At 42.6% G+C, this 24,178-nt stretch overlaps 2 protein-coding genes across 7 annotated transcripts in view; one reads left to right on the forward strand and one right to left on the reverse strand.

The window, feature by feature from the left end:
- RCCD1 (RCC1 domain containing 1) overlaps window positions 1-9,315 on the forward strand; it is a 32,732-nt gene extending 23,417 nt beyond the window's left edge. For 3 of the 4 annotated variants that reach the window (XM_036843073.1, XM_036843078.1, XM_036843079.1), the window contains 2 exons: window positions 7,347-7,472; window positions 8,780-9,315. In XM_036843073.1, the coding sequence (XP_036698968.1) occupies window positions 7,347-7,468 (122 nt within the window). In that variant the 3' untranslated portion in view covers window positions 7,469-7,472; window positions 8,780-9,315. The remainder of the gene's footprint in view (window positions 1-7,346; window positions 7,473-8,779) is intronic. The other variant, XM_036843075.1, reaches the window with a different exon arrangement.
- Window positions 1-23,818, reverse strand: part of PRC1 (protein regulator of cytokinesis 1) — a 29,448-nt gene extending 5,630 nt beyond the window's left edge. Inside the window, exons 1-11 of one of the 3 annotated variants that reach the window (XM_036843070.1) lie at window positions 23,651-23,817; window positions 11,165-11,297; window positions 10,677-10,799; window positions 8,603-8,836; window positions 8,351-8,521; window positions 7,197-7,346; window positions 6,744-6,891; window positions 5,804-5,940; window positions 3,436-3,531; window positions 2,189-2,335; window positions 1,862-1,972 (exon numbers count right to left, since the gene is read on the reverse strand). In XM_036843070.1, coding sequence (XP_036698965.1) covers window positions 1,862-1,972; window positions 2,189-2,335; window positions 3,436-3,531; window positions 5,804-5,940; window positions 6,744-6,891; window positions 7,197-7,346; window positions 8,351-8,521; window positions 8,603-8,836; window positions 10,677-10,799; window positions 11,165-11,297; window positions 23,651-23,661 — 1,461 coding nt within the window. In that variant the 5' untranslated portion in view covers window positions 23,662-23,817. Of the gene's footprint in view, window positions 1-1,861; window positions 1,973-2,188; window positions 2,336-3,435; window positions 3,532-5,803; window positions 5,941-6,743; window positions 6,892-7,196; window positions 7,347-8,350; window positions 8,522-8,602; window positions 8,837-10,676; window positions 10,800-11,164; window positions 11,298-23,650 lie in introns of all 3 variants that reach the window. The other 2 variants (XM_036843068.1, XM_036843071.1) reach the window with 2 other exon arrangements.
- Window positions 23,819-24,178: the final 360 nt, after the last annotated feature.

A 24,178-nucleotide genomic window follows, 5' to 3' on the forward strand; every position in this document is an offset into this window, starting at 1 on the left:
GAGTGAAAAGACAAGCTACAGGGACTTCCCTGGTGGCGCAGTGGTTAAGACTCTGAGCTACCAGTGCAGGGGGACTGGGTTCGATCCCTGGTCAGGGAACTAGATCCCACATGCATGCTGCAACTAGGAGTTCGCATGCCACAACTAAGGAGCCCACCTGCCACAACAAAGACCCGGCACAACAACAACAAAAAAGACAAGCTACAGAAGACACACACAAATGCTGGGAAAAGCTATTGTAACACAACTGACAAGGAAGTAGCATCCAGAACATACAAAGAATTCCTATAAAATCTGCAAGAAAGAAACAAATGTTCCAACAGAAAAACTGTCTCAGAATAGGACATCCAGAAGGCTAATGAACATGTCAAAAGGTTCAACTTCATTAGTAATTAGGAAAATGCAAACTAAAATTATAATGAGACATTACTTCACACCCATCAGATGGGCAAAAACTGTAAAGTCTGAAAATATCACATGTTGGCAAAGATTGGAGCCAGCGTAGCACTTAGGCACTACCACTGGAAGCGTAAATGTTATAACTGCTTTGGTATCACAGACTGAATGATCAGTGCAGCCAGCACTTGAGAAATGTTTGGATGCAGCACTCTTGAGATCATGGGCCGTATCACTTAATCTTTGTGTTCTCAGCATCTAATAGAGAGATTTTCAAACTTTTAATGAAAACAAACCTTTTGGACTTCCCTGGTGGCGCAGTGGTTAAGGATCTGCCTGCCAATGCAGGGGACACAGGTTCAATCCCTGGTCCGGGAAGATCCCACATGCCGCGGACCAACTAAGCCCGTGTGCCACAACTACTGAGCCCACGTGTCGCAACTACTGAAGCCTGCACACCTAGGGCCCATGCTCTGCAACAAGAGAAGCCACCACAATGAGAAGCCCGCGCACCGCAATGAAGAGTAGCCCCTGCTCACCGCAACAAGAGAAAGCCCACGCGCAGCAACAAAGACCCAACACAGCCAAAAAAAACCCCAAACCTTTCTAGAATTTTATAACACGTTTTTAAAATTTCGTCACATTATTTTCCTAATAAAAAATTAACTACCTAATATCAAACAATAGGGAACTAGTTTAGTAAATGACACTATATCAAAAGAATAGAATATATAGCTAAGAATGAGCATGTTATTTGAAGAAAGTTTGATGCTATGAAAAAAAAAAATCACAACCAATACCAACTAGGGAAAAAGCAGAAATCAAAATTATATGTGATCTCTATTTTGTGAAAATACACTATTTTAAAAAGCTTTTTACAGAAGCAGGAAAAACACCAAATATTCTCATTGGTTCTCCTGGAGTTACATTACAGGTGATTTTTAAAACATTTTATGTGTTATAAAATGAGTTGCAAGGGAAGAGGAAAATAATGCTCCACTTCATTTATTAAAGAAACGGTTTAAAAAAAACAAAGGAAGAAAGAAAGAAAGAAGGAAGGAAGGAAGAACTCCCTGATTTCCTGCTCTAGAGATTAAGGAGTATTAGGTATTCCATTTGCCAAGCATAAAAGTCTTCTTTCACGTAGTGCCATGGTCACTTGTTGGAATTACAGAATGAACCTCTGAAGGTTCTCATCATTACAGAATGTTGGCAGCTGCTGGCCCCCGAGTTTAATCTGGGACTCAACAACTGGCACACATCCAAGCTGGCCACTCCTTGACTGTCACTGTCAAGTCCCTACTCAGGATTGAACTGCGGAATTGCATTCACACTGTCAAATGGACTCAACCTGGAAGGCTAGAAAAACTCTTTCCCATCTCTGCAGGACAGAAGGCAAGAGATGGGCAGAGCCCTAGCCTCAAAAATGCCTCAGACATGGCAGTTCATGCAGCCTCATGTTTACCTTGCGCACTTTGCCCGGCGTGCCAGGTGCCAGTCCTCGCCGCTTGTTGGGTGTTCGCGGAGTACTGCCATAGAGCATCTCTGTCTCAGTTTGCTTCTTGTTCTTTAGTTGCTATGTGAAAGTCAGAAGCAAGAGTGACAAATCCCAGAAGGAGAACAGGTCTGGGATGGGGGCAGAGGCAGGGCCAGAAATCTAGCGCAAGTCTCTGCACCCAGAGCTAAAAAGAGCTGCCATGAGCTACTCCTTCAACCAACCTAGAGCCCTGGCAGAGACTCTGGGCTGCTCACTCATGCTATCTTCTCCTCCTCCCAAACTGGGTTCACTTACTCGTTCCTGCTTGGCTCTTTCTTTCTCCAGTCGGTGCATCTCCCACTGTTCTGTTACATACTCCATGAATTTCTGCCCATTCACCACAAATGCCTTTGAATGCTCCTGTTCCCACATTTCAATCCTTGCTTTCAACTCCTCTTCCAACTGAGACCAGAAACAAGGACATGTTAATTACTTCAAATTTTTGGTGTGAAGCCCAAAAGAAATGATTCTCCTGAAGAATGCCTCCTCCCTCCCCAGAGTATCATTAGCCTGACTTCAGGTAGCTGGACCCACGTGGGAACAGGTTGGAGTGGCCAGAAATCAGTCTTGGGATGGTTCATTCATAATACACATGAAGGTGGGAAAAGGCGAGAACCCAGAGCCTGACCACTACAGTTTTGGTGCCTGAAGTTGGAGGCAGCACTGGGGGAAACCAGCAACGTTAAATATGCAGTGTACACTAGAGTGGCACTATCTGGGCTCCAATCTGGAATCTACCTCTTACTGGCTGTGAAGAGGTAGGCAAGTTACTTAAGTTCGCAGTGCCTCAGTTTCCTCATCTGTAAAAATGGAATTAATAATACCAACCTCTTAAGGATGTTGTGACAATTAAATGAATTAATAAATGGAAAGCACTTTGAAACAGTATATGGCACTTAATTCAATAAATGTTAACTATTATTATTATTATTAAAATAGAGAATAGTAATGAGATCCAAAGCACTTTCTCAAAAGGTTACCTTGTGTTATGGGCTGAATTATGTCCCCTGCCAAATTCACATGTTGAAGTCTTAATCCCCAGTACCTCAGAATGTGGCTTTATTGGGACACAGAGGTAATTAAGTTAAAATGAGGTCATTAGGATGGGTCCTAATCCAACATGACTGGTAGCCATATAAGAAAATTTGGACACAGACACATACAGAAGGAAGCCCATGTGAAGATACAGGGAGAAGACTACTATCTGGAGCCAGGAGAAAGGCTTCGGAAGAAAGCAACTCTGCTGACACCTTGATCTCAGACTTCTAGCCTCCAGAATTGTGAGAAAGTGAATTTCTGTTGTTTAAACCACCCAGTCTCTGGTACTTTGTTATGGCAGCCCTAAAAAGCTAATAAAACTTGATATTCAGTTGCTTATACTAGGTAGGCCCAGTATATACTTATTATCCTTACTTAAGGAAAAATGATTCAAAGCAAGAGATATACAAAAAGTGAGGTATTTTGTAGCCAAGCACCAAAAACTCTTTCAGCAACAATATTACCTTAGGGAGTGTTTTTTGGAGCTTGGCTCGCTGCTTTTCTTCTTTTAGAAGATTTCCTCCACGATTTGTAAATCGACTTGGATCTGAAGCTTTTCTCTGTGAAAAATACATTTTAATTAGAGTGAACCCCGGACAGTCAGACCAGTCACTTCTGCTAAGAATCCTCACTCTCATAAATAGATACATATTTTTAGGTTTTGCATTCCCATCCACTTTTAGCAGTGAGAAATCGTGGCTTTCTAAGGCAGGGAGTGGGGTGTGAACACTCTGAGGCATATGCAAGATCATACACTGGGGTGCAGGAAAACTAGTGTTTCCTTTTTAGTCTAAAAAGTAAGACAGGCTTTAATATTTAATGCACAATGTCACTGGCTCCCTTCCTGGGTTCAGATGTCACCAACAGGAAATGGGGTATGCGGAAGGACAAGGGGGAGGTCTACACTCAGAGGGTTTGGTGGTGGCACCCTTACTTGCCCACTCACTTCCAACATATTGAGACAATGCAGCTTAAATGTGCTCAGTTAAGGGGTTTATAGATAATCTGGTTTTTATTAAATTAACCCTCACAAAATGGACAAAAAATGTAAAATGTTAGGGTTCTTATTCTTTTTAACTTTTCTGTTTTTTGTTATTCTACAGTGTATACAGTATATCAGAACAGTAATATAAGTGTATAATTTGTAAATATAAATTAGGCGAATACACTAAAAAATGGGGCAGATAATCAGAAAAGTTTAGAAACAATCTTGACAATTTGGGGGCCAAACTGATAAATTCTATTTCCTTTCCAGACTGCTTGATTATAAGCAATAACTAAAAGGAATGGTAATTAGTTTCTTATTTTTTCTTAAATACTGGCATGTAAACAAGGGTCGCTTATTTGGCTCTTTACTGTCTTTATATATATATGTGTGTGTGTGTGTGTGTGTACACATGGTTTATTTTTACACTGAAGTATAGTTGATTTACAGTATAAGTCTCAGGTGTACAACACAGTGATTCACAACTTTTGAAGGTTATACTCCATATATAGTTATTATAAAATATTAGCTATATTCCATGCTGTACAATATATCCTCGTAGCTTATTTATTTTATACGTAACAGTATGTACTTCTTAAACCCCTACCCCTTTATTGCCCCTCCCCCCTTCCCCCTCCCCTCTGGTAACCATTAGTCTGTTCTCTGTATCTGTGAGTCTGTTTCTTTTTTGTTATATTCACTAGTTTGTTTTATTTTCTAGATTCCACATATAAGTGGTATCATACAGTATTTGCCTTTCTCTGAGTTATTTCACTAAGCATAATACCCTATATAGATCCATCCCTGTTGTTGCAAAAGGCAAAATTTCATTCTTGTTTATGGCTGAGCTCTTTATTGACTTTTATTACTCCTCCTTCTTGCTTTCAACCAGAAGTAAGGAGTAACTGAGGACTAGAACACTTGCTCTTAAACAGCTGTGGGCTCTCACAGTTTTTTCCACTTCTGAGTCCTAGTTTCTTGCCTGGAAACTTGAAGGAGTTAAACTCCGGATTCTCTAAAGGCCTGTTCAAGCTCTAACAGGACCAGTATGAACCTGAGAATGAGTCTCCTTGAATTTCGTGCCCAAGGTGCCTCACTTGCCTCATCCTAGTCCCAGTTCTGAGCTCTAAAATGCTCTAAGGGAATCTATTCGTGCTAAGTCTATCAAAACAAAAGGAATTCAGAGTCCACAAATGTGCCCCAAATACCCAGGCAATTTGCTAAGATAATAACAAAAGTTGGAAGAGTACAGAATGTTAGTTGCCTGCCCCAACATCCATTTTTCTCTCCTTCCTTAGTAATAGAACCTGAATTTATCTGCGATAGTGATTCTCCCAGCCTCGCTACAGTAGTTGGTGTGGCATTTAAGCAGAAGTGCTGTGAAGAGAGCCTGGGAAAACCTCTTAGAGGGGGTGGAGGGGCAATGCCTTCTGTGTTCCCTCCTCCACCACACTGCCTGAAACGCTGTGGTGGGAGCTCTAGAACCACCCTGGACTGGAAGATAAGATCCACCCCTTAGTGGTAAAGGAGCTATGAGCTGGATAAGCCTGGGACCCCCCGACTGTGGAATAGCCATACCTGCCTTGCACTGCCTACCTTTAGACTTCCTTTATGCAAGAAACTTCAACCTTATTGAAGGCATTAATTTTGGGGTTTTCTCTTACATGTTTCTGCATATAAGCTTGACAAATACAGATGGGTTAGCAGTAATTTACAGACTTAATGATAAAGATGGTATTAGAAACCTGGTAAAGAGCAAAGGAAACAGGCCTCTGACTCTATACAGGGGACGCTTTCTTAACACTTCACTGTACTCTAAGGAAAACAGACAAAAACTAAGGCAGTACCTCGAACTCTAAGAAAAGCTTCCAGCTTTCTTCCCACTTCTGGACACCTTCAAAGAGTTCTTTGTGAACCTCATAGTAGTTTCTTAACCGCACAATCTCGGCATCATGGAGCTGGAGCAGATTTTCTGTGTAGTCCTCTGCAAGATATAGGCCCAGTAGTTTTAAAAAATCCCTCTAGTGTTTAGTATCCCAATTTACTAATCCCTCATCCCCCTAAAATGGAAACAGAATTTTCTTCCTTACAGTAAAAATGATACACGAGTAAGTGTATGTTGCGGATAATAAAAGCCAGGTTTGTCCCAATCAGCCTGGTGGGACTAGAGACTAAGGGACTAGGGTGTGGACTAAAAGGACTAAGATTCTCAAAACTCTGTCATCTCTTGCCTTGTCTTAGGTTTCTTTCATATTCTTCCTTTCCACCCTGCCCAACAGAGGGCTGAGTCACAGAAAATGTCCAAAAACGTTGAATTTAGTAAAGACGGCTTCATCTTTATATTCAGTTCAGGTCAGACTAGAATTCCATTGGGCCCTGGGGTCATACTTCGTGGGCTCAAATGTGGGCTCTGCCATTTACCTGCTGTGTGTCTCTGGGTTAAGCTGTTCAACATTTATATGCCTCAGTGTCCTCATCTCTTGACATGAGAATTAAGTCAGATAATCCTGTTAAGAGTCTGACATTGTGCCTGGCACAGAGTAAGCACCTGATAAACTTGAGCTTCACAACTACATGCTACAGAGATATACTGCTTCAGAAACCAAGAGATCCCTTATTTCCCAATAGCATTTGCAAATGCTTATTTGAACGGGAATGGCAATTTATGCTGAATGGCCTGGAAAGGTAGCAATGTCTGTTCAGTAGAGGAAATACTTCCCAGTGAATGTCTGCACTTGTAAAAGACAAGTGAGCAGGCCACATGAAGAGCGACGCTTCTGTACGAACCAGAATAGTAAGGGGCAAAAGCTTGTCTCTGCTCCTGGCTATAAAAACACTGGTCCCAGTACTGAGCCAGCTCCACTCGTATTGCCTCAATCACTTTCTTCATGTTTTGCATTTTCAGTTCTTCCAACCGATCCACTTCTAATTGCAGCTGAAACAAAGAGACCTGTTAAAAGTGCTTGTCATACTTGTATACTCACGTAGGTTTGCAAAATATTTTCCCCCTTTTTAATAAAATTACAATACAAAACCACAGAGGTAAGTCAACACTCTTTGTAACAATGATATCATAGGAGCCAGAAATCTAAGAAACATACGCGAAAGATAAAAGATGAGCAGGCTACTGCCACTCATTTCTGACGCTTGTCTTAAAAACAGGCTCACTCAAGGCAGAAGCTGGTAAAGACATCAAACTTGACACCAAAATGCTGACCCAGCACCCTTTGGGTTTCTTACCGCTTTCCGGACCTTGGCCTTTGACCCAGTCATAACTGTGGCCACAGCTTCTCTCTCTTCTGCAGGTATTTGCAACCTATCCCAGAGTTCTCGTATCTGAGCACGCAGCCCCTCACACACTGCTTCGTTTTGTGATTTTCGCATTTCCAGCTGCAGCAAGGAAAGCCAGTGGTTATAGCAAAGACAGCAGCACAGAGAAAACTGGCCCTCTGGCCTCCCACAGAGACACATCTGCACCCACATGGAGAAGAAGCACTTTTACAAGACTGTGAAGAGGTGTGTTTTCATGACTTCTGAAAACAAACTGTAAGGCTGTCATTATGATAGGATCTCAGACCCCAAGAATTAGGATTCAAATTTTTAATTAAAAAATTTTTTTTCAATTAAACACTAAGCTAATTCAAATGACTATTATTATTTCATCCAAAAATCTCAATTTCAGGGGATTTCCCTCATGGTCCAGTGGGTAAGACTCCCTGCTCCCAATGTAGGGGGCCAGGGTTCGATCCCTGGTCGGGGAACTAGGTCCCACACACATGCCACAACTAAGAGTCCGCATGCTGCAACTAAGGCATCCACAGGCTGCAACTAAAAAAGATCCCACGTGCCACAACAAAGACCCAGCGCAGAGTAAATGAATGAATGAATAAATAAACATTAAAAAAAAAATCTCAATTTCACATTCTCAGAGCTATATATAAATTAAGGTTTTTGTTTAAAAAAAAATCAAGGTTGTGTTTCATATAATACTATTATCTTTTTTTTTTGGCTGCACTGGGTCTTTGTTGCTGCATGCAGGCTTTCTCTAGTTGCGGCGAGAGGGAGCTACTCTTCACTGCAGTGCGAGGGCTTCTCATTGTGGTGGCTTCTCTTGTTGCGGAGCACAATCTCTAGGCGCGCAGGCTCAGTAGTTGTGGCTGGCAGGCTCTAGAGCACAGGCTCAGTACTTGTGGCGCATGGGCTCAGTTCCTCCGCGGTACGTAGGATCTTCCCGGACGAGAGATCAAACCCGTATCCCCAGCATTGGCAGGTGGATTCCTAGCCACTGGGCCACCAGGGAAGCCCTATCTCATTATCTTAAAGGAAAAAACTGCAGTTTTCTCAGATTGCTGGATACTATGGAGATCCCAGGCCATAATTTGAGTAGACATTACCTGCCGTAGCAACTTCTGTAGTGTTGCAATATTTTCCAAAGATAAACAAAAGGCATCTTCATCTTCACAGACCACATCTCTTTCAAAGCTTGTGTCTGGTGTGTGTTCTAATTCTTCCATACACAGTATGATCTGTCTCTTTATGTTGACAAACTCCTCACGCCTAGATGCCTATAAAAAAAAAAAAAAAAAGATTACAAGATACCTAGAGGAAAGTCAAATGACTTTTAGGAAGTATGAATGTAAGCACACCTTTGTTTCCCTCAAAGTTGCCACGTGTTGTCTAAACTGGCTCAGCTCTTCTAAGCTGGGAACTGAGGTGCTGTCAGTGTCATAGTGGGGCGTGCAAAGAATTTCACACAGTTCTTGATCTTGTTCTTGAAGTAGTTTCAGTTCTTGTTTTCTCTCCTTTTTCTGTTTTCTCATCAGTTCTACCTGAGTGCGCAAATCCTTTTCTAGCTGCAAGATGGTCGTCTCTCCTTCTTCCTGTATGAGACAATGTACCATTGTTAAGGTTCCAAGCGGATTTCTTCAAAGGAAGAGAAGACAACGAAAGAGGACTAGGATGACAGACTTTTAGTTAAACTTACAAATAAATCAACTTACAGCTAACAGAATATGGCACAAAGAGGGTCCCCTAACAAAGGTCCCCAATAAGGAAAGGTACCAGGGCACTTTTTACAAGAGGTAAAAATTGGTTGAAAAGCTTATTTTGAATTAGCTATAGGGTAGTATATTTAGCTCCCAACTAAATGTTTATCCCAATAATCCTAAACATCACTTAACCAATAAAAATCAATTTAGTACTCCTTGCTCTACTCCTAACTGATAAGCAGGAGAAAAAGAAAAGTGGCAGTTATATGTCCTATAAATTTTATTCAACATTGGTGAACTAAGAACTGTCATATAATTTAAGGGAGATGTACCACTGTATATCTAACTTCTCACCCAATTTCATATTGAAAATTAAAAAAAAAAAAAAAAAAGACTAAAGGGCTTCCCTGGTGGCGCAGTGGTTGAGAGTCTGCCTGCCAATGAGGGGGACACGGGTTCGAGCCCTGGTCTGGGAGGATCCCACATGCCGCGGAGCGGCTGGGCCCGTGAGCCACAATTACTGAGCCTGCGCATCTGGAGCCTGTGCTCCACAACAAGAGAGGCCGCGACAGTGAGAGGCCCGCGCACCGCGATGAAGAGTGGCCCCTACTTGCCACAACTAGAGAAAGCCCTCACACAGAAACGAAGACCCAACACAGCCATAAATGAATAAATAAATTAATTAATTTAAAAAAAAATATATATATATATATATATCAGATCCTGCCACTGTTCTACTAAAAAACCCTTTGTAGAAAAAAAAAAAAAGACTAAAGAAAAACTATTTGTCCAAAATCAATGATATTTATGCCATTTGTGTTGATTTCAGGAAGCTCTACTGATGTCACAGTCCGCCTGACTGCTCTTGGCTACCAGAAATGAATTAGCTTTAACCCTTTAAAGACAGTCTCCTCCTCCTAGGCTGACTCCACTGAGATACCCAGGCAGTTCTTTCTGGAACAGGGAGAAGGACCTGAGACCTTATTGGTACCACATTAGCCACTGTGTGCTGTCCTTGCACCCACATCTATTCTAATTACCTTCCCAAACTCCACGTTTGTCTTCATTTTTATGATCCCAACACTGTTTTTACCAGTTCTAGCCAGGGATATGTTTTGGGGTCCCTCTGTCATTCATGTCATGCTTGCTGGTGTCCTCATTCAAGTCCGATTTGTGCTGGACCACAGGACAGCAACCTCTCAGCAAAGTACACAGATAAACATGGCATGCCCTGAATTTGACTACGCTCTCTTGATATTCCAGCTGTGGATACATCTCTTCTCAAGTGGCCATTCTGGCTCGTTCAGGGATATGTAGCTTTCGGGTATGAAAAAATCCACAGAGGCAGGTTTTTTGGGTAACTTTTCCTTATATCACTAGTCACTTTTGTTTCCTAAGTAGCTCTCTTCATTTTCTTTCAAAGAAAGAATGGAATGATATCGTCTATGCCTAGCTCAGAGTTTAAAAAAATTTTTGTGTCCTACAAATTGATAGTAAGAGGCTTGTTTTTGATTAAAACATTGCAACACTTAGCTGCTTCACCTCTCAACAGGGCAACTCTTCACATAAGTGAAAATTGCTTTGCTGGAACCAAGTAACTAGGCAGCACACTTTCCCCATTTCTCATGTCCAGTATCAGCCCTACAAGGAAACTTTCCACCTGTAGCCCCAAATCAAAGTTCTTCCCTAAATCTCAGACCCAAGCAGGATCCCCTGACACCCTGCCATGTACCTGAAATGGCTCGACATGTAGCTCACTGCACAGAGTGTTCAGCTCTTTTTGACAGATGGCTATGCTTTTGATGAGCCTTTCCTTCAGGCTTTCCTCTTCAGCAATCATCATATCCAGGAGGTCCTACGAGAGATAAAACAGTCCCATAAAAGTTTTGGGTGTTTTCTCCATTGGCCTCAAACAACAAATAACACCAAAACCCTCATAATTTCAAATTTTAAAGGAAGGACTTAAACAAAACCAGGACTTCCCTGGCGGTCCAGTGGTTAAGATTCTGCGCTCCCAATGCAGGGGGCACAGGTTCGATCCCTGGTCGGGGAACTAGGATCCTGTATGCTGCACGGCGCGGCCAAAACAAACAAACAAACAAACAAAAAACCAGGAGGAGCCTGTGACATCCTAGTGTCACTTCTATATGCTATCTTAGATGAGAAACCAACATCCTTACCCCTGTCCCACTACAAAGAGATCAGTATTACTCAACTCACCTTGATATGCTTCTTTACAACCTCAGTTCTTTGTAACCGCTGGTCCTCTGGAATCCCAATCAATTCCCATATTTCCCGAAGGTGATTCAGGGCTTTCTGGAGACATACTATGGACTCCTCTGCCAGCACCTCACTAAAAAGCAAAAAAGAAGCCAGCTACATGAGCCACTGCCTCCAGCCTAAAAGCAGTATTTACGAAACTAAACAAACTAGTTTCGCAGTGGGCTCAAGGCTAAAACAAATTGAAAACAAGCATTCAGCTTAACTCATCTTGAACACACTCCTATCCTTCCCCCTCCAAACACCACAACACTGGCAAAGCAAAATCCAGTATCATATTATCAATTCAGTGTGGAAATTCAATCTTCTGAATAATACTCAGAATCTGGACTTTGATCAATGATTCTACCTATGGTAGTACAATACAGAATTTTAAATGCTTTTATTAAAGAAAAAACACAAAAATGTCAGCTCTTATAAAATAGCTGGCAATTTATTGCGATTTTGTTACTCATTTTTTCCCTTCCTGTTTTTTTAAGCTATAATTGACATATATAGCACTGTATAAGTTTAAGGTGTACAGCATAATGATTTGATTTACATACATCATGAAGTAATTATCACAATAAGTTTAGTAAACATCCATCATCTCATATAGGTACAAAATTAAAGAAATAGAAAAAAATTTTTTTTCCTTGTAATGAGAACTCACAGGGTTTACTCTCTTAACAACTTTCATAACTAACATACGGTGGTGCTGGGACTTCCCTGGTGGTCCAGTGGATAAGGCTCCGCGCTCCCAGTGCAGGGGGCCCGGGTTTGATCCCTGGTCAGGGAACTAGATCCTGTGTGCATGCTGCAGCTAGAAGTCCACATGCTGCAACTAAAGATCCTGCATGCCTAAAGAAGACCCGGCGCAGCCATCCATAAATAAATTAAATAAATAAATATTTTTAAAAATACAGTGGTGCTAATTATATTTATCATGTTCTATATTACATCCCTAGTACTTATTTATCTTAAAACTGATTCCTTATAACCTTTTGACTGCCCTCATCCAGTTCCCCACCCCCAGCCTCTGGTAACCTAAGACTCTAATCTCTTCTTCTATGAGTTTGTTTGTTTTTGAAATATAATTGACCTATAACACTATGTTAGTTCCTGTTACAGAACACAGTGATTTGATATAATCACCTCACAACTGATCACCACAATAAGTCTAGCTATGATATGTCACCATACAAAGATATTACATAGTTATTGACTATATTCCCCACACTGTACACTTCATACCTGTGACACATTTATTTTGCAACTGGAAGTTTGTATTTCTTAATCTGCCTCACCTATTTCTTTCCTCCCCCTACCCCCCACCCCTCTTGGCAAATTCCTGTTTGTTCTCTGTATCTATAACTGTGTTTACATTTTATTATGTTTGTTCATTTGTTTTATCTTTTTAAATTCCACATATAAGTGAAATTACATGGTATTTGTCTATCTCTGTCTGACTTATTTCACTTAGCATAATGTCCTCTAAGTCCATCCATGTTGTCACAAATGGCAAAAATTCATTCTTTTTTTATGCCTGAGTAATATTCCAGTGTGTGTGTGCATGCACACACACATACATACATACACACACAAACATATACACATATTCTTTATCCATTCATCTACTGATGGGCACTTAGGTTGCTTCCATATCTTGGATGCTGCAATAAACATAGAGGTGCACATATCTTTTCAAATTAAGTGTTTTGTTTTCTTTGGATAAATACTCAGGAGTGGAATTGCTAGTTCATACGGTAGTTCTATTTCTAATTTTTTGAGGAATCTCCATACTGTTTTCCATAGTGGCTATTCCAATTTATATCCCCTCCAACAGTGCACAAGCGTTCCCTTTTCTCCACATCCTCGCCAATACGCGTTATCTACTGTCTTTAATAACAGCCATTCTGGGCTTCCCTGGTGGCTCAGGCGTTGAGAATCCGCCTGCCAATGCAGGGGACACCGGTTCAAGCCCTGGTCTGGGAAGATCCCACATGCTGCGGAGCAACTGGGCCCGTGAGCCACAACTACTGAGCCTGCGCGTCTGGAGCCTGTGCTCCGCAACAAGAGAGGCCGCGATAGTGAAAGGCCCGCGCACCGCGATGAAGAGTGGCCCCCACTTGCCGCAACTAGAGAAAGCCCTCGCACAGAAACAAAGACCCAACGCAGCCATAAATAAATAAATAAAATTTAAAAAAACAAAAATAATAATAATAATAGTCATTCTGACAGTTGTGAGGTGATTAGCTCATTGTGGTTTTGCATTTCCCTTTTGATTAGTGATGTTAAGCATCTTTTTATGTGCCTGTTGACTATCTGTATGTCTTCCTTGGAAAAATGTCTATTCAGATCCTCTGCCTATTTTTTAATCAGGTTGCTCGTTCTTCTCAATGTTGAGTTGTGTAAGTTCTCTGTATATTTTGGATATTAACCCCTTCTCAGATATACTGTTTTCAAATATCTTCTCCCATTCAGTAGGTGGCCTTGTTGTTGTTCTTAAACTACAACTATTAATTTACAGAATGGCTAAAATTTAAAAAATAATCAGGTGTTGGTGAGTATACAGAAAAGCCAGAACTTTCATATACTACTGCTTGGAGTGTGAATTGGTACAACCACTTTGAAAACTGTTGGCAGTATCTGCTAAAGCTGAACCCAGCAGTTCCATGTCTACATACATACCCAGCGGAAATGCACACATATGTACCAAAGGTATGTACCAAAATGATCAAAGCAGCACTACTCATAATATCATAAAGGTAGAAACAACCTAGATGTCCATCAACAGAATAGAGAAACAGTACATTCCTATAATGGAATAATACAGCAATGAATAAAAAACATGGGTGAATCTCAGAAACATCACGTTGAGCTATGCTAAATGAAAGAGGTCAAATGCAAAAAGACTACATACTATATGATTCTATCTTATGAAATTTTAGAAAAGGCAAAACTATAGTGAAAGAAAGCAAATGAGCTGCCTGGAATCGGGGCAGGGGATCAACTGCAAAGGGGCACAAGGCAACTTTTTTTTTTTTTTTTTAATTTTTGGCTGCGTTTGGTCTTCGTTTCTGTGCAAGGGCTCTCTCCAGTTGCGGCAAGTGGGGGCCACTCTTCATCGCGGTGCGCGGGCCTCTCACTATCGCGGCCTCTCTTGTTGCGGAGCACAGGCTCCAGACGCGCAGGCTCAGTAGTTGTGACTCACGGGCCTTGTCGCTCTGCGGCATGTGGGATCTTCCCAGACCAGGGCTCGAACCTGTGTTCCCTGCATTGGCAGGCAGATTCTCAACCACTGCGCCACCAGGGAAGCCCAAGGCAACTATTTTTAGGGTGACAGAATGGTTCTAGATCTTAATGGTGATGATGATTACATAACTATACACAGTGACCAAAATTCAAACTGTACATGTGAAATGAGTCAATTTTACTGTATGTAAATTATACCTCAATTCTTAAAGAAAAAAAAAAAAGGGAGGTAAAAGAAACAACTAAGATGGAAAAACAGAACAAAAAGTTGGGGAAGAAGAGGAAAAACAGCCATATAAGCAAGCATCTATCACTACATGATTCCAATTATACAAAGTTCAAAAACAGGCAGAACTAAGCTTTGCTTTGAGAAGTCAGGATAGTGGTTGTCATTGTCCTGGGGTTACACAGTGTGTGCTGACTTTATGAAAATCCATCAAGTTTGCACTTGATTTGTGTGCATTTCTGAATGTATGTTATACTTCAATTACAAAAGGTCTATTTAAAAAATTATTCACTGTTTATCTGAAGCACAAATTTAACTGTGTACCTTGTGTTTTATCTTTCAAAAAAAACTTCAGTTTTCTTTTTCTTTGGCCTCACTGCACAACTTGTGAGATCTTAGCTCCCCAACCAGGGATCGAACCTGCACCCTCGGCAATGAAAGTGCAGTCTTAACCACTGCCCGCCAGGGAATTCTCAAAAAACCTTTACTTTAAAAATGATAACCCTTAGTCTGCTTCACACAGCATTTAAATAACAGAGATTTTCTCTCCTTTCTTGGTACACCTGGATAACAAAGAGACCACTCTGGCACCAGAGAAACTAAACTCTGGATGTGCTTTGCTATCAGTTAGCCAGGAGGCCTCGAACAAGTCACTGAAGCTCTTTGTGTGCAAATGATGAGGATAGAGGCTCTCACTGGCCCCCTCTCTGTGGCAGCATATTCAGGGGTTCTGAATCACCAGCCTAGATCTCCAAGAACATCAGTTTCTCCATAGGTTTTTTTTTTCTTTTCTGTTCACTTCTTCCTTCCTTCCTTCTTTCCTTCCTTTCTTTTCCTTCCTTCCTTTTCTCTCTCTCTCTCTTTATTTATTTATTTATTTAATTTTATTTTTGGCTGCGTTGGGTCTTCGTTGCTGCACTGGCTTTCTCTAGTTGCGGCGAGCAGGGGCTACTCTTCGTTGGGGTGCACAGGCTTCTCATTGCAGTGGCTTCTCTTGTTGTGGAGCACGGGCTCTAGGGCGCACGGGTTTCAGTAGTTGTGGCGCGTGGACTCAGTAGTTGTGGTGCACGGGCTTAGTTGCTCCACAGCATGTGGGAGCCTCCCGGACTAGGGCTCAAACCCATGTCCGCTGCATTGGCAGACGGATTCCCAACCTTGCACCACCAGGGAAGTCCTCCTTAGGTTTTAATATATTCATATCCAAGACATTTCTCTAGCCAAGAAATCCCAATTCAAAGGTTGCCTGTCCTAGTTCAAGAAAAACTTCTGCACAAATACCAGCTGCCTATATACCGGACGGCCAATTATCAATACCCCCATAATGAAGAGTGTTTAAAAGAATTTACAGGGACTTCCCTGGTGGTCCAGTGGGTAGGACTTGGCACTCCCAGTGCAGGGGGCCCGGGTTTGATCCCTGGTCAGGGAACTAGATCCCACGTGCATGCCGCAACTAAGACACCGGTGCAGCCAAGAGGAATTATTAAAAAAAAAAAAAAAAAAAAAAGGGGCTTCCCTGGTGGCTCAGTGGTTGAGAGTCTGCCTGCCAATGCAGGGGACACGGGTTCGAGCCCTGGTCTGGGAGGATCCCACATGCCGCGGAGCAACTAGGCCCGTGAGCCACAACTACTGAGCCTGTGCGTCTGGAGCTTGTGCTCCGCAACAAGAGAGGCCATGATAGTGAGAGGCCCACGCACCGCGATGAAGAACGGCCCCCGCTTGCCGCAACTAGAGAAAGCCCTTGTACAGATACGAAGACCCAACAAAGCCAAAAATAAATAAATAAATAAATAAATAAATAAAAGTAAAGGAATTCCTTTAAAAAAGAAAGAATTTACTGTACTCCATTTTAGAAATGTTAACAGGTATCAAGGTATTTAATATAATCTCAATTAACTCAAGTTTAACTAAAGTGCTTCCTCAGACAAATAATCCCTTTGCACTTCACTTTTAAGACAAAAGAACCCACAAGTCAAAATCCTAATTTTAGCATTTTATGTAAAATAACCTATACAAGAGGGACTTTCCTGGTGGCGCAGTGGTTAAGACTCTGTGCTCCCAATGCAGGGGGCCCAGGTTGAATCCCTGGTCAGGGAACTAGATCCCACATGCATGCCACAACTAAGAGTTCGCCTGCCACAACTAAGGAGCCCACCTGCTGCAACTAAGGAGCCAGTGAGCCATGACTAAGGAGCCCATGTGCCACAACTAAGATCCGGTGCAACCAAATAAACATTTTTTAAAAAATTAAAAAATTAAAAAATAAAATAAAATAACCTACAAGAGGACTTCCCTGGCGGTCCAGTGGTTAAGACTCCGTGCTCCCAATGCAGGGGGTCCAGGTTGAATCCCTGGTCAGGGAACTAGATCCCACATGCATGCCACAACTAAGAGTTCTCATGCCACAACTAGGAGCCCACATGCCACAACTAAGGAGCCCACCTGCTGCAACTAAGGAGCCCGTGTGCCACAACGAAGACAGTGTAAACAACCCAAATGGCCATCAACTAATGAACAGGTAAATATGATATACCTATACAATGGAATAATATTTGACAATAAACCTTGAAAACATTATGCCAAGTGAAAGAAGCCAGTCACAAAAGAGGACATATCATGATTCCATTTATGTGAAATATCCAGAATAGGCAAATCGATAGAGAAAGAAGTGGATTAGCAGTTGCCTAGGGCTGGGATTCAGGGGAGGGAGGTGGGTGGGAAAAGGGGATTGACCCCTAATAGGTATAAGTTTTTTAAAGGGATGATAAAAATGTTAACTGACTGCAGTGATAGTTGCACAACTCTGAATATACTAAAAATAATTAAATTGTAACACGTTAAATAGGTGAATTGTATAGTATGAGGATTATATCTCAATAAAGCTGTTATTTAAAAATATCTGGCACATAATTGGAAGTTGTGAATTTTGTGACTTACTTGAAAAACAGATATGATTGCTAATTCATTTAGTCAAATTACTTCTACAAAATAAAATGACATGAAATTGGGATAAAATTCATAGATCTCAAAATCAATTAAAACCGAAACACCTATACAGCAGAGGGACTGCTAAACTCCAGCAGATGGGCCTAAACACAATTTGTTATAATGAAAAAGTTAACCCTCCCTTGGAGCTGATTACTTTAACAAGTGTTTGGAATTACCAAATATTCTAGAAGCAGTTCTCATGACAGTATAATTTTCTCTTTTTTTTGAATTTTTGAATTTTATTTATTTTTTTATACAGCAGTTATTAGTTATCTATTAGTTATCTATTTTATACACATCAGTGTATACATGTCAATCCCAATCTCCCAATTCATACCACCCCCAGCCCCCACCCCCCGCCACTTTCCCCCCTTGGTGTCCATACGTTTGTTCTCTACATCTGTGTCTCTATTTCTGCCCTGCAAACCGGTTCATCTGTACCATTTTTCTAGGTTCCACATATATGCGTTAATATACAATATTTGTTTTTCTCTTTCTGACTTACTTCACTCTGTATGACAGTCTCTAGATCCATCCACATCTCTACAAATGACCCAATTTCGTTCCTTTTTATGGCTGAGTAATATTCCATTGTATATATGTACCACTTCTTCTTTATCCATTCATCTGTTGATGGGCATTTAGGTTGCTTCCATGACCTGGCTATTTTAAATAGTACTGCAATGAACATTGGGGTGCATGTGTCTTTCTGAATTATGGTTTTCTCTGGGTGTATGCCCAGTACTGGGATTGCTGGGTCATATGGTAATTCTATTTTTAGTTTTTTAAGGAACCTCCATACTGTTCTCCATAGTGGCTGCATCAATTTACATTCCCACCAACAGTGCAAGAGAGTTCCCTTTTCTCCACACCCTCTCCAGCATTTGTTGTTTGTAGATTTTCTGATGATGCCCATTCTAATTGGTGCAAGGTGATACCTCATTGTAGTTTTGATTTGCATTTCTCTAATAATTAGTGATGTTGAACAGCTTTTCATGTGCTTCTTGGCCACCTGTATGTCTTCTTTGGAAAAATGTCTATTTAGGTCTTCTGCCCATTTTTTGATTGGGTTGTTTGTTTTTTTAATATTGACCTGCATGAGCTGTTTATATATTTCTGTTTATATATTTTCAAAGAATTAAAAAACTCTTTATAACATTCCAATTATACGAGTTTAATTCTTATATCATTCTGACACCTCTTTCTTACATCCCTGCCATTACCCTTACTTTCAAAAGACTTCCCTGGTGGTCCAGTGAGTAAGACTCCACGCTCCCAATGCAGAGGGGCTGGGTTCGATGCCTGGTCGGAGAACTAGATCCCACATGCATGCTGCAACTAAGAGTTCGCATGCCGCAACTAAAGATCCCGTGTGCCGCAACTAAGATCCGGTGCGGCCTAAATAAATAAATAAATATTAAGGGGGAAAAAAAAAGACAGCCAGAATCTCACCCCTCCCCACTTCTGCCTTTACCTCCCTGGTCCAGGTCACCACTATCATCTCTTCATCTGTACCACTGCCCTGGTCTTTTAACTGGTCTCCCTGCTTCTGCCTTGGCCTCCTTAAGCTTATTGTGTGCACCGAAGCCACAAGCCTCCATGCCCTCAAAATCCTCCAGTGATTCCTTATCTTAGAGGAAAATCTTCTGACTTTACAAAGGCCTCCAGAGCCCTTTAATCTACTCCAGTCACACTGGACTCCTTGCTCTTTCGGGAACCCACCGGGCACTATCCTACCTCAGGCGCTGGCATTTGCCATTCCCTCAACCTAGACTGTCTTCCCCTAGGTGTCCCATGGCTTGCCCCTTGCCGCCTTTTGGTCTTTTCTCAAAGATCACCTTCTCAGGAAGGCCTTGCCTGACCAATCTCTTTAACACTGCAACTCCCCTTTCCCACACCTTCAGTACTTATCCCCTTTCTCTGCTTGATTTCTCTCCATAGCACTTATTACCATTTAATGTAAAATTTGCTTACTTATTACCTTTTTTTTTTGTTATTAAAATGTAACCTCTAAAGGGCAAGGATGTCAGTTGTGTTTACTGCTGAATCCCCACCACTTAGAATGGTGTCTTATATATAATAAAGATTCAAGAAGAATATTTGAACAAATAAAGATGTTTCAAAAAAGCTGTATGGGGCTTCCCTGGTGGCACAGTGGTTAAGAATCTGCCTGCCAATGCAGGGGACACGGGTTCGAGCCCTGGTCTGGGAAGATCCCACATGCCGCGGAGCAACTAAGCCCGTGAGCCACAGCTACTGAGCCTGCGCGTCTGGAGCCTGTGCTCCGCAACGGGAGAGGCCGCGACAGTGAGAGGCTCGCGCACCGCGATGAAGAGTGGCCCCCGCTTGCCGCAACTGTAGAAAGTCCTCACACAGAAACGAAGACCCAAGACAGCCAAAAATTAAATAAATAAATAAATTTAAAAAAAAAAAAAAAAAAAAGCTGTATGATCTTACGACACCTGAGTGCAGTCACTGTGAATAATAATTATCATGGTATACTACTCAATCTACAGATCTAATGTGATCCCTATCAAATTATCCAGGACATTTTTCACAGAAATAGAACAAACAATCCTAAAATGTATATGGAACCATAAAAGACCCAGAATTGCCAAAGCAATCCTGAGGAAAAAGAACAAAGCAGGAGGCATAACCCTCCCAGACTTCAGACAATACTACAAAGCTACAGTAATCAAAACAGCATGGTACTGGCACAAAAACAGACATTTGGATAAATGGAACAGAATACAGTGCCCAGAAATAAACTCATACACCTATGGACAATTAATCTTTGACAAAGGAGGCAAGAATACACAATGGGGAAAAGACAGTCTCTTCAGCAAGCAGTGTTAGGAAAGCTGGACAGCTGCATGTAAATCAATGAAGTTAGAACACACCATCACACCACACACAAAAATAAACTCAAAATGGCTTAAAGACTTAAATATAAGTCATGACACCATAAAACTCCTAGACGAGAACATAAGCAAAACGTTCTCCTACATAAATCATACCAATGTTTTCTTAGGTCAGTCTCCCAAGGCAACAGGAATAAAAACAAAAATAAACAAATGGGACCTAATCAAACCTACAGGCTGTTGCACAGCAAAGGAAACCATAAAAAAATGAAAAGACAACCTACGGAATGGGAGAAAACATTTGCAAATGATGCGACAGATAAGGGCTTAATCTCCAAAATATACAAACAGCTCATACAATTCAACAACAAAAAAACCAAACAACCCAATCGAAAAATGGGCAGAAGACCTAAATAGACATTTCTCCAAAGAAGACATACAGATGGCCAGCAGGCACATGAAAAGATGCTCAACATCACTAATTATTAGAGAAATGCAAATCAAAACTACAGTGAGGTACCACCTCACACTGGTCAGAATGGCCATCATAAAAAGTCTACAAATAACAAATGCTGGAGAGGGTGTGGAGAAAAGGGAAACCTCCTACACTATTGGTGAGAATGTAAGTTGGTGCAGCCACTATGGAAAACAGTGTAGAGGTTCCTCAAAAAACTAAAAACAGAGTTACCATATGATACAGCAATTCCACTCCTGGGGCATACACCCAGACTAACTATAATTTGAAAAAATACATGCACCCCTATGTTCACAGCAGCACTATTTACAATAGCCAAGACATGGAAACAACCTAAATGTTCACCGACAGATGAATGGATAAAGAAGATGTGGGGCTTCCCTGGTGGCGCAGTGGTTAAGAATCCGCCTGCCAATGCAGGGGACACGGGTTCGATCCCTGGTCTGGGAAGATCCCACAGGCCACGGAGCAACTAAAAGCCGGTACGCCACAACTACTGAGCCTGCGCTCTAAAGCTTGCGAGCCACAGCTACGGAGCCCGTGAGCCACAACTACTGAAGCCTGTGGGCCTACAGCCCGTGCTCCACAACAAGAGAAGCCACCACCATGAGAAGCCCACGCACCGCAACAAAGTGTAGCCCCCGCTCGCCACACTAGAGAAAGCCCACGCGAAGCAACGAGACCCCAACGCAGCCAAAAATAAATAAATAAATAAATAAAATTTAAAAATAATAAATAAAAGTGTTTAAAAAAGAATATATGTGTATAACTGAATCACTTTGCTGTACAGCAGAAATTAAACACAACATTGTAAATTTCAATAAGACTTTAAAAATAAATAAAAGCATAAAAAATGTTAAAAAAATAATCATCATGGTACAATTATGTAGTGCCTTTCTAAATGGTTTCAGGTAATTCCCTAAAAGGTGCAAACTTGAGACTTTTTTCTTAGTACATCACTGAAAAACTGAGGGTGCTTACAAGAATACCACCCAAGAATACAGAGGTTGAAAAGGGGGCCAATTTTTCCAGTCTCTTGAACTTAAGTCACTAGACTGGAAGATATCCCAAATGACCCTCTAAATGATTTCCTACCTTCTGGCAGCATTCTACTGAAACAAAGTCCTATTTTTTCCTAAATAGCCCTCCAGAGAAGCTTTGTTAAGCTCCTCTGTACAACCTGCTTCAGAAATCGATAGCCAATAGTTAATTCAGTGACCATTCTGATAACCATGTTCCTCAGGCATACTTCTCATAGTCCTCTCTAAATATGAATACCTGAAATCCAGATTACCTGAAGGTCTGGTTTTGTTAGTAGAGTAATTCCAGTTGCTCTTTTAAAGCCTAATTATATCTGTCAGCCTGGAACCAAAGTTAATTGATAACTTTTCCTCCCCCTTCATTTACTTTCTTGAAAGCAGCAGATGCCTGAACAATCCAAAAACTGTTAATGGACTTGGAGTAAGAGTTTCCTGTAAAATGTCATTTAAAATTTTACTAGTCCTCAGAATGCATCATTAGCTGAAACGCACAGCAGCTTAAATGTGCTGTCTTTTATATATTTGTAATCCACAACCTTACACCTGAGATCTGTTTTTCCAATGGTACCAGTGATTTGTACTCCATTCCCATTCTCACGAGGGCAAGCATTTGAAAAAGAACGGTCGGAATTAGTAATCATGGAAGGAGGAAACTTACAAAGCCATACATCAATCAGTTTGACTAGTAACTATAAATTATTTAATAATGAATCATCACAATGCTTCACCCACTACTTATAGAAAATAAGGTTAACATCTGCATCGCTTTTAACACGAAAGTCCTATGCACTGACATTATTTTTATTTTAGAGATGAGCAAACTGACATTCAACATTTTTGCCCAAAGTCACAAGGCTGATAGGTGGCACTGTGGTGCGTCTGGTCCCAATTTCAATTCGGACACTCCTTTCCCAGCACTGCCTGAGAAGTTGTTAAAACGACAGGAAAAGAATTCCTTTATCGGAGTTTTTCAACTTGCACGAAAACCAAGCTATCTTTCCAATTCAAGTAAAGTGTTAACACTGCAACCCAGATACATTGAAAAGCAACGATAAATTAAAAACTGCACGGCTTTATTTAAAGAAAAACTAGAAACACTGACCATAGAAGACTCAGGACTTAGGACAAGCCGTCGGTGCTAAGAAGCAGCACCTGAGACGCTTTGCTGGCGGAGAGGGTGGGGCTCCCGGACGCCAGCTCTGACCGCCCGGCACCGGGGGCGCCGCGGGCCCGCCTGGCCTCCCGCCGCTTCTCCCGGGCACCTGCGCTCGGCCCGCACCCGGGCGTCGGGGCCTGCGGGAGCCCGCGGCCCCGGGGAAGGCGCACGTCAGGTCTGGCCTCCACCCCGCCAAGGGCCCGCGGCCCCGGGGAAGGCGCACGTCAGGTCTGGCCTCCACCCCGCCAAGGGCCCGCGGCCCGTGCACCGGCTCGCCGCTTCCCAGCCGTGCCTGGCTTCTTCCAGCCTCACTCGGGCGCCGGCTGAAGAGACACCCCGGCCCACGGCCTAAGGCGGCCTGTCGGACTCCGCACCGCCCCGCCACCGCCCCGCACCCGGGACCGGCACAGATCCCTCCCACGTCCCCTCTATTCCCTCACAACCCGCACCTTCTCCTCATGGCGGACGCTCCAAGAGGGCGGGCGTCGAGGCCCCGACCCTCTCCACGCGGGCCCGAGCGCAGCAATCACCCGCAAGCACCGGCGGTCTCACTCCCGGTAGCCGTTCCACGAGCCGTTAGGCCTCCGCAGAATTTCAAACCGAACGCCGAGGCGGAGGAGCCCCGCGATTGGTGCCGCGTCCCGTGGCTCCTGGCGAAGCCCCGCCTCGCCCCGCCCCCCGGCGCGCCGTGGCTAGGGGCGGGGACTCGCGCACTGGGCGTGGGAAGCCCTCGCGCGCCGGCGGGAGGCGGGGTCGCTGTGAGCGCGTACGCGCGCCTCTTTTGCCTCGCTTTTCTGTAGCCGGGAGGGGACGTCCAAACCTCGCGAGCCGGCAACCTCCTCGGAGTTCAGCCCGGCCCCGGCGCGGTTTTGATTCGAAGTGCGTGTCGCCGCCCAGAGACCGGCCGGTGTCCGGATCTCCCCGGCGTGGCGCGTAAACGGCCTTGCCGCCCTCAGCCGGCAGGGTGACATGAGAGG

This window comes from Balaenoptera musculus, chromosome 2 (genome assembly GCF_009873245.2).
Source record: "Balaenoptera musculus isolate JJ_BM4_2016_0621 chromosome 2, mBalMus1.pri.v3, whole genome shotgun sequence".
Lineage (NCBI taxonomy): Eukaryota > Metazoa > Chordata > Mammalia > Artiodactyla > Balaenopteridae > Balaenoptera > Balaenoptera musculus.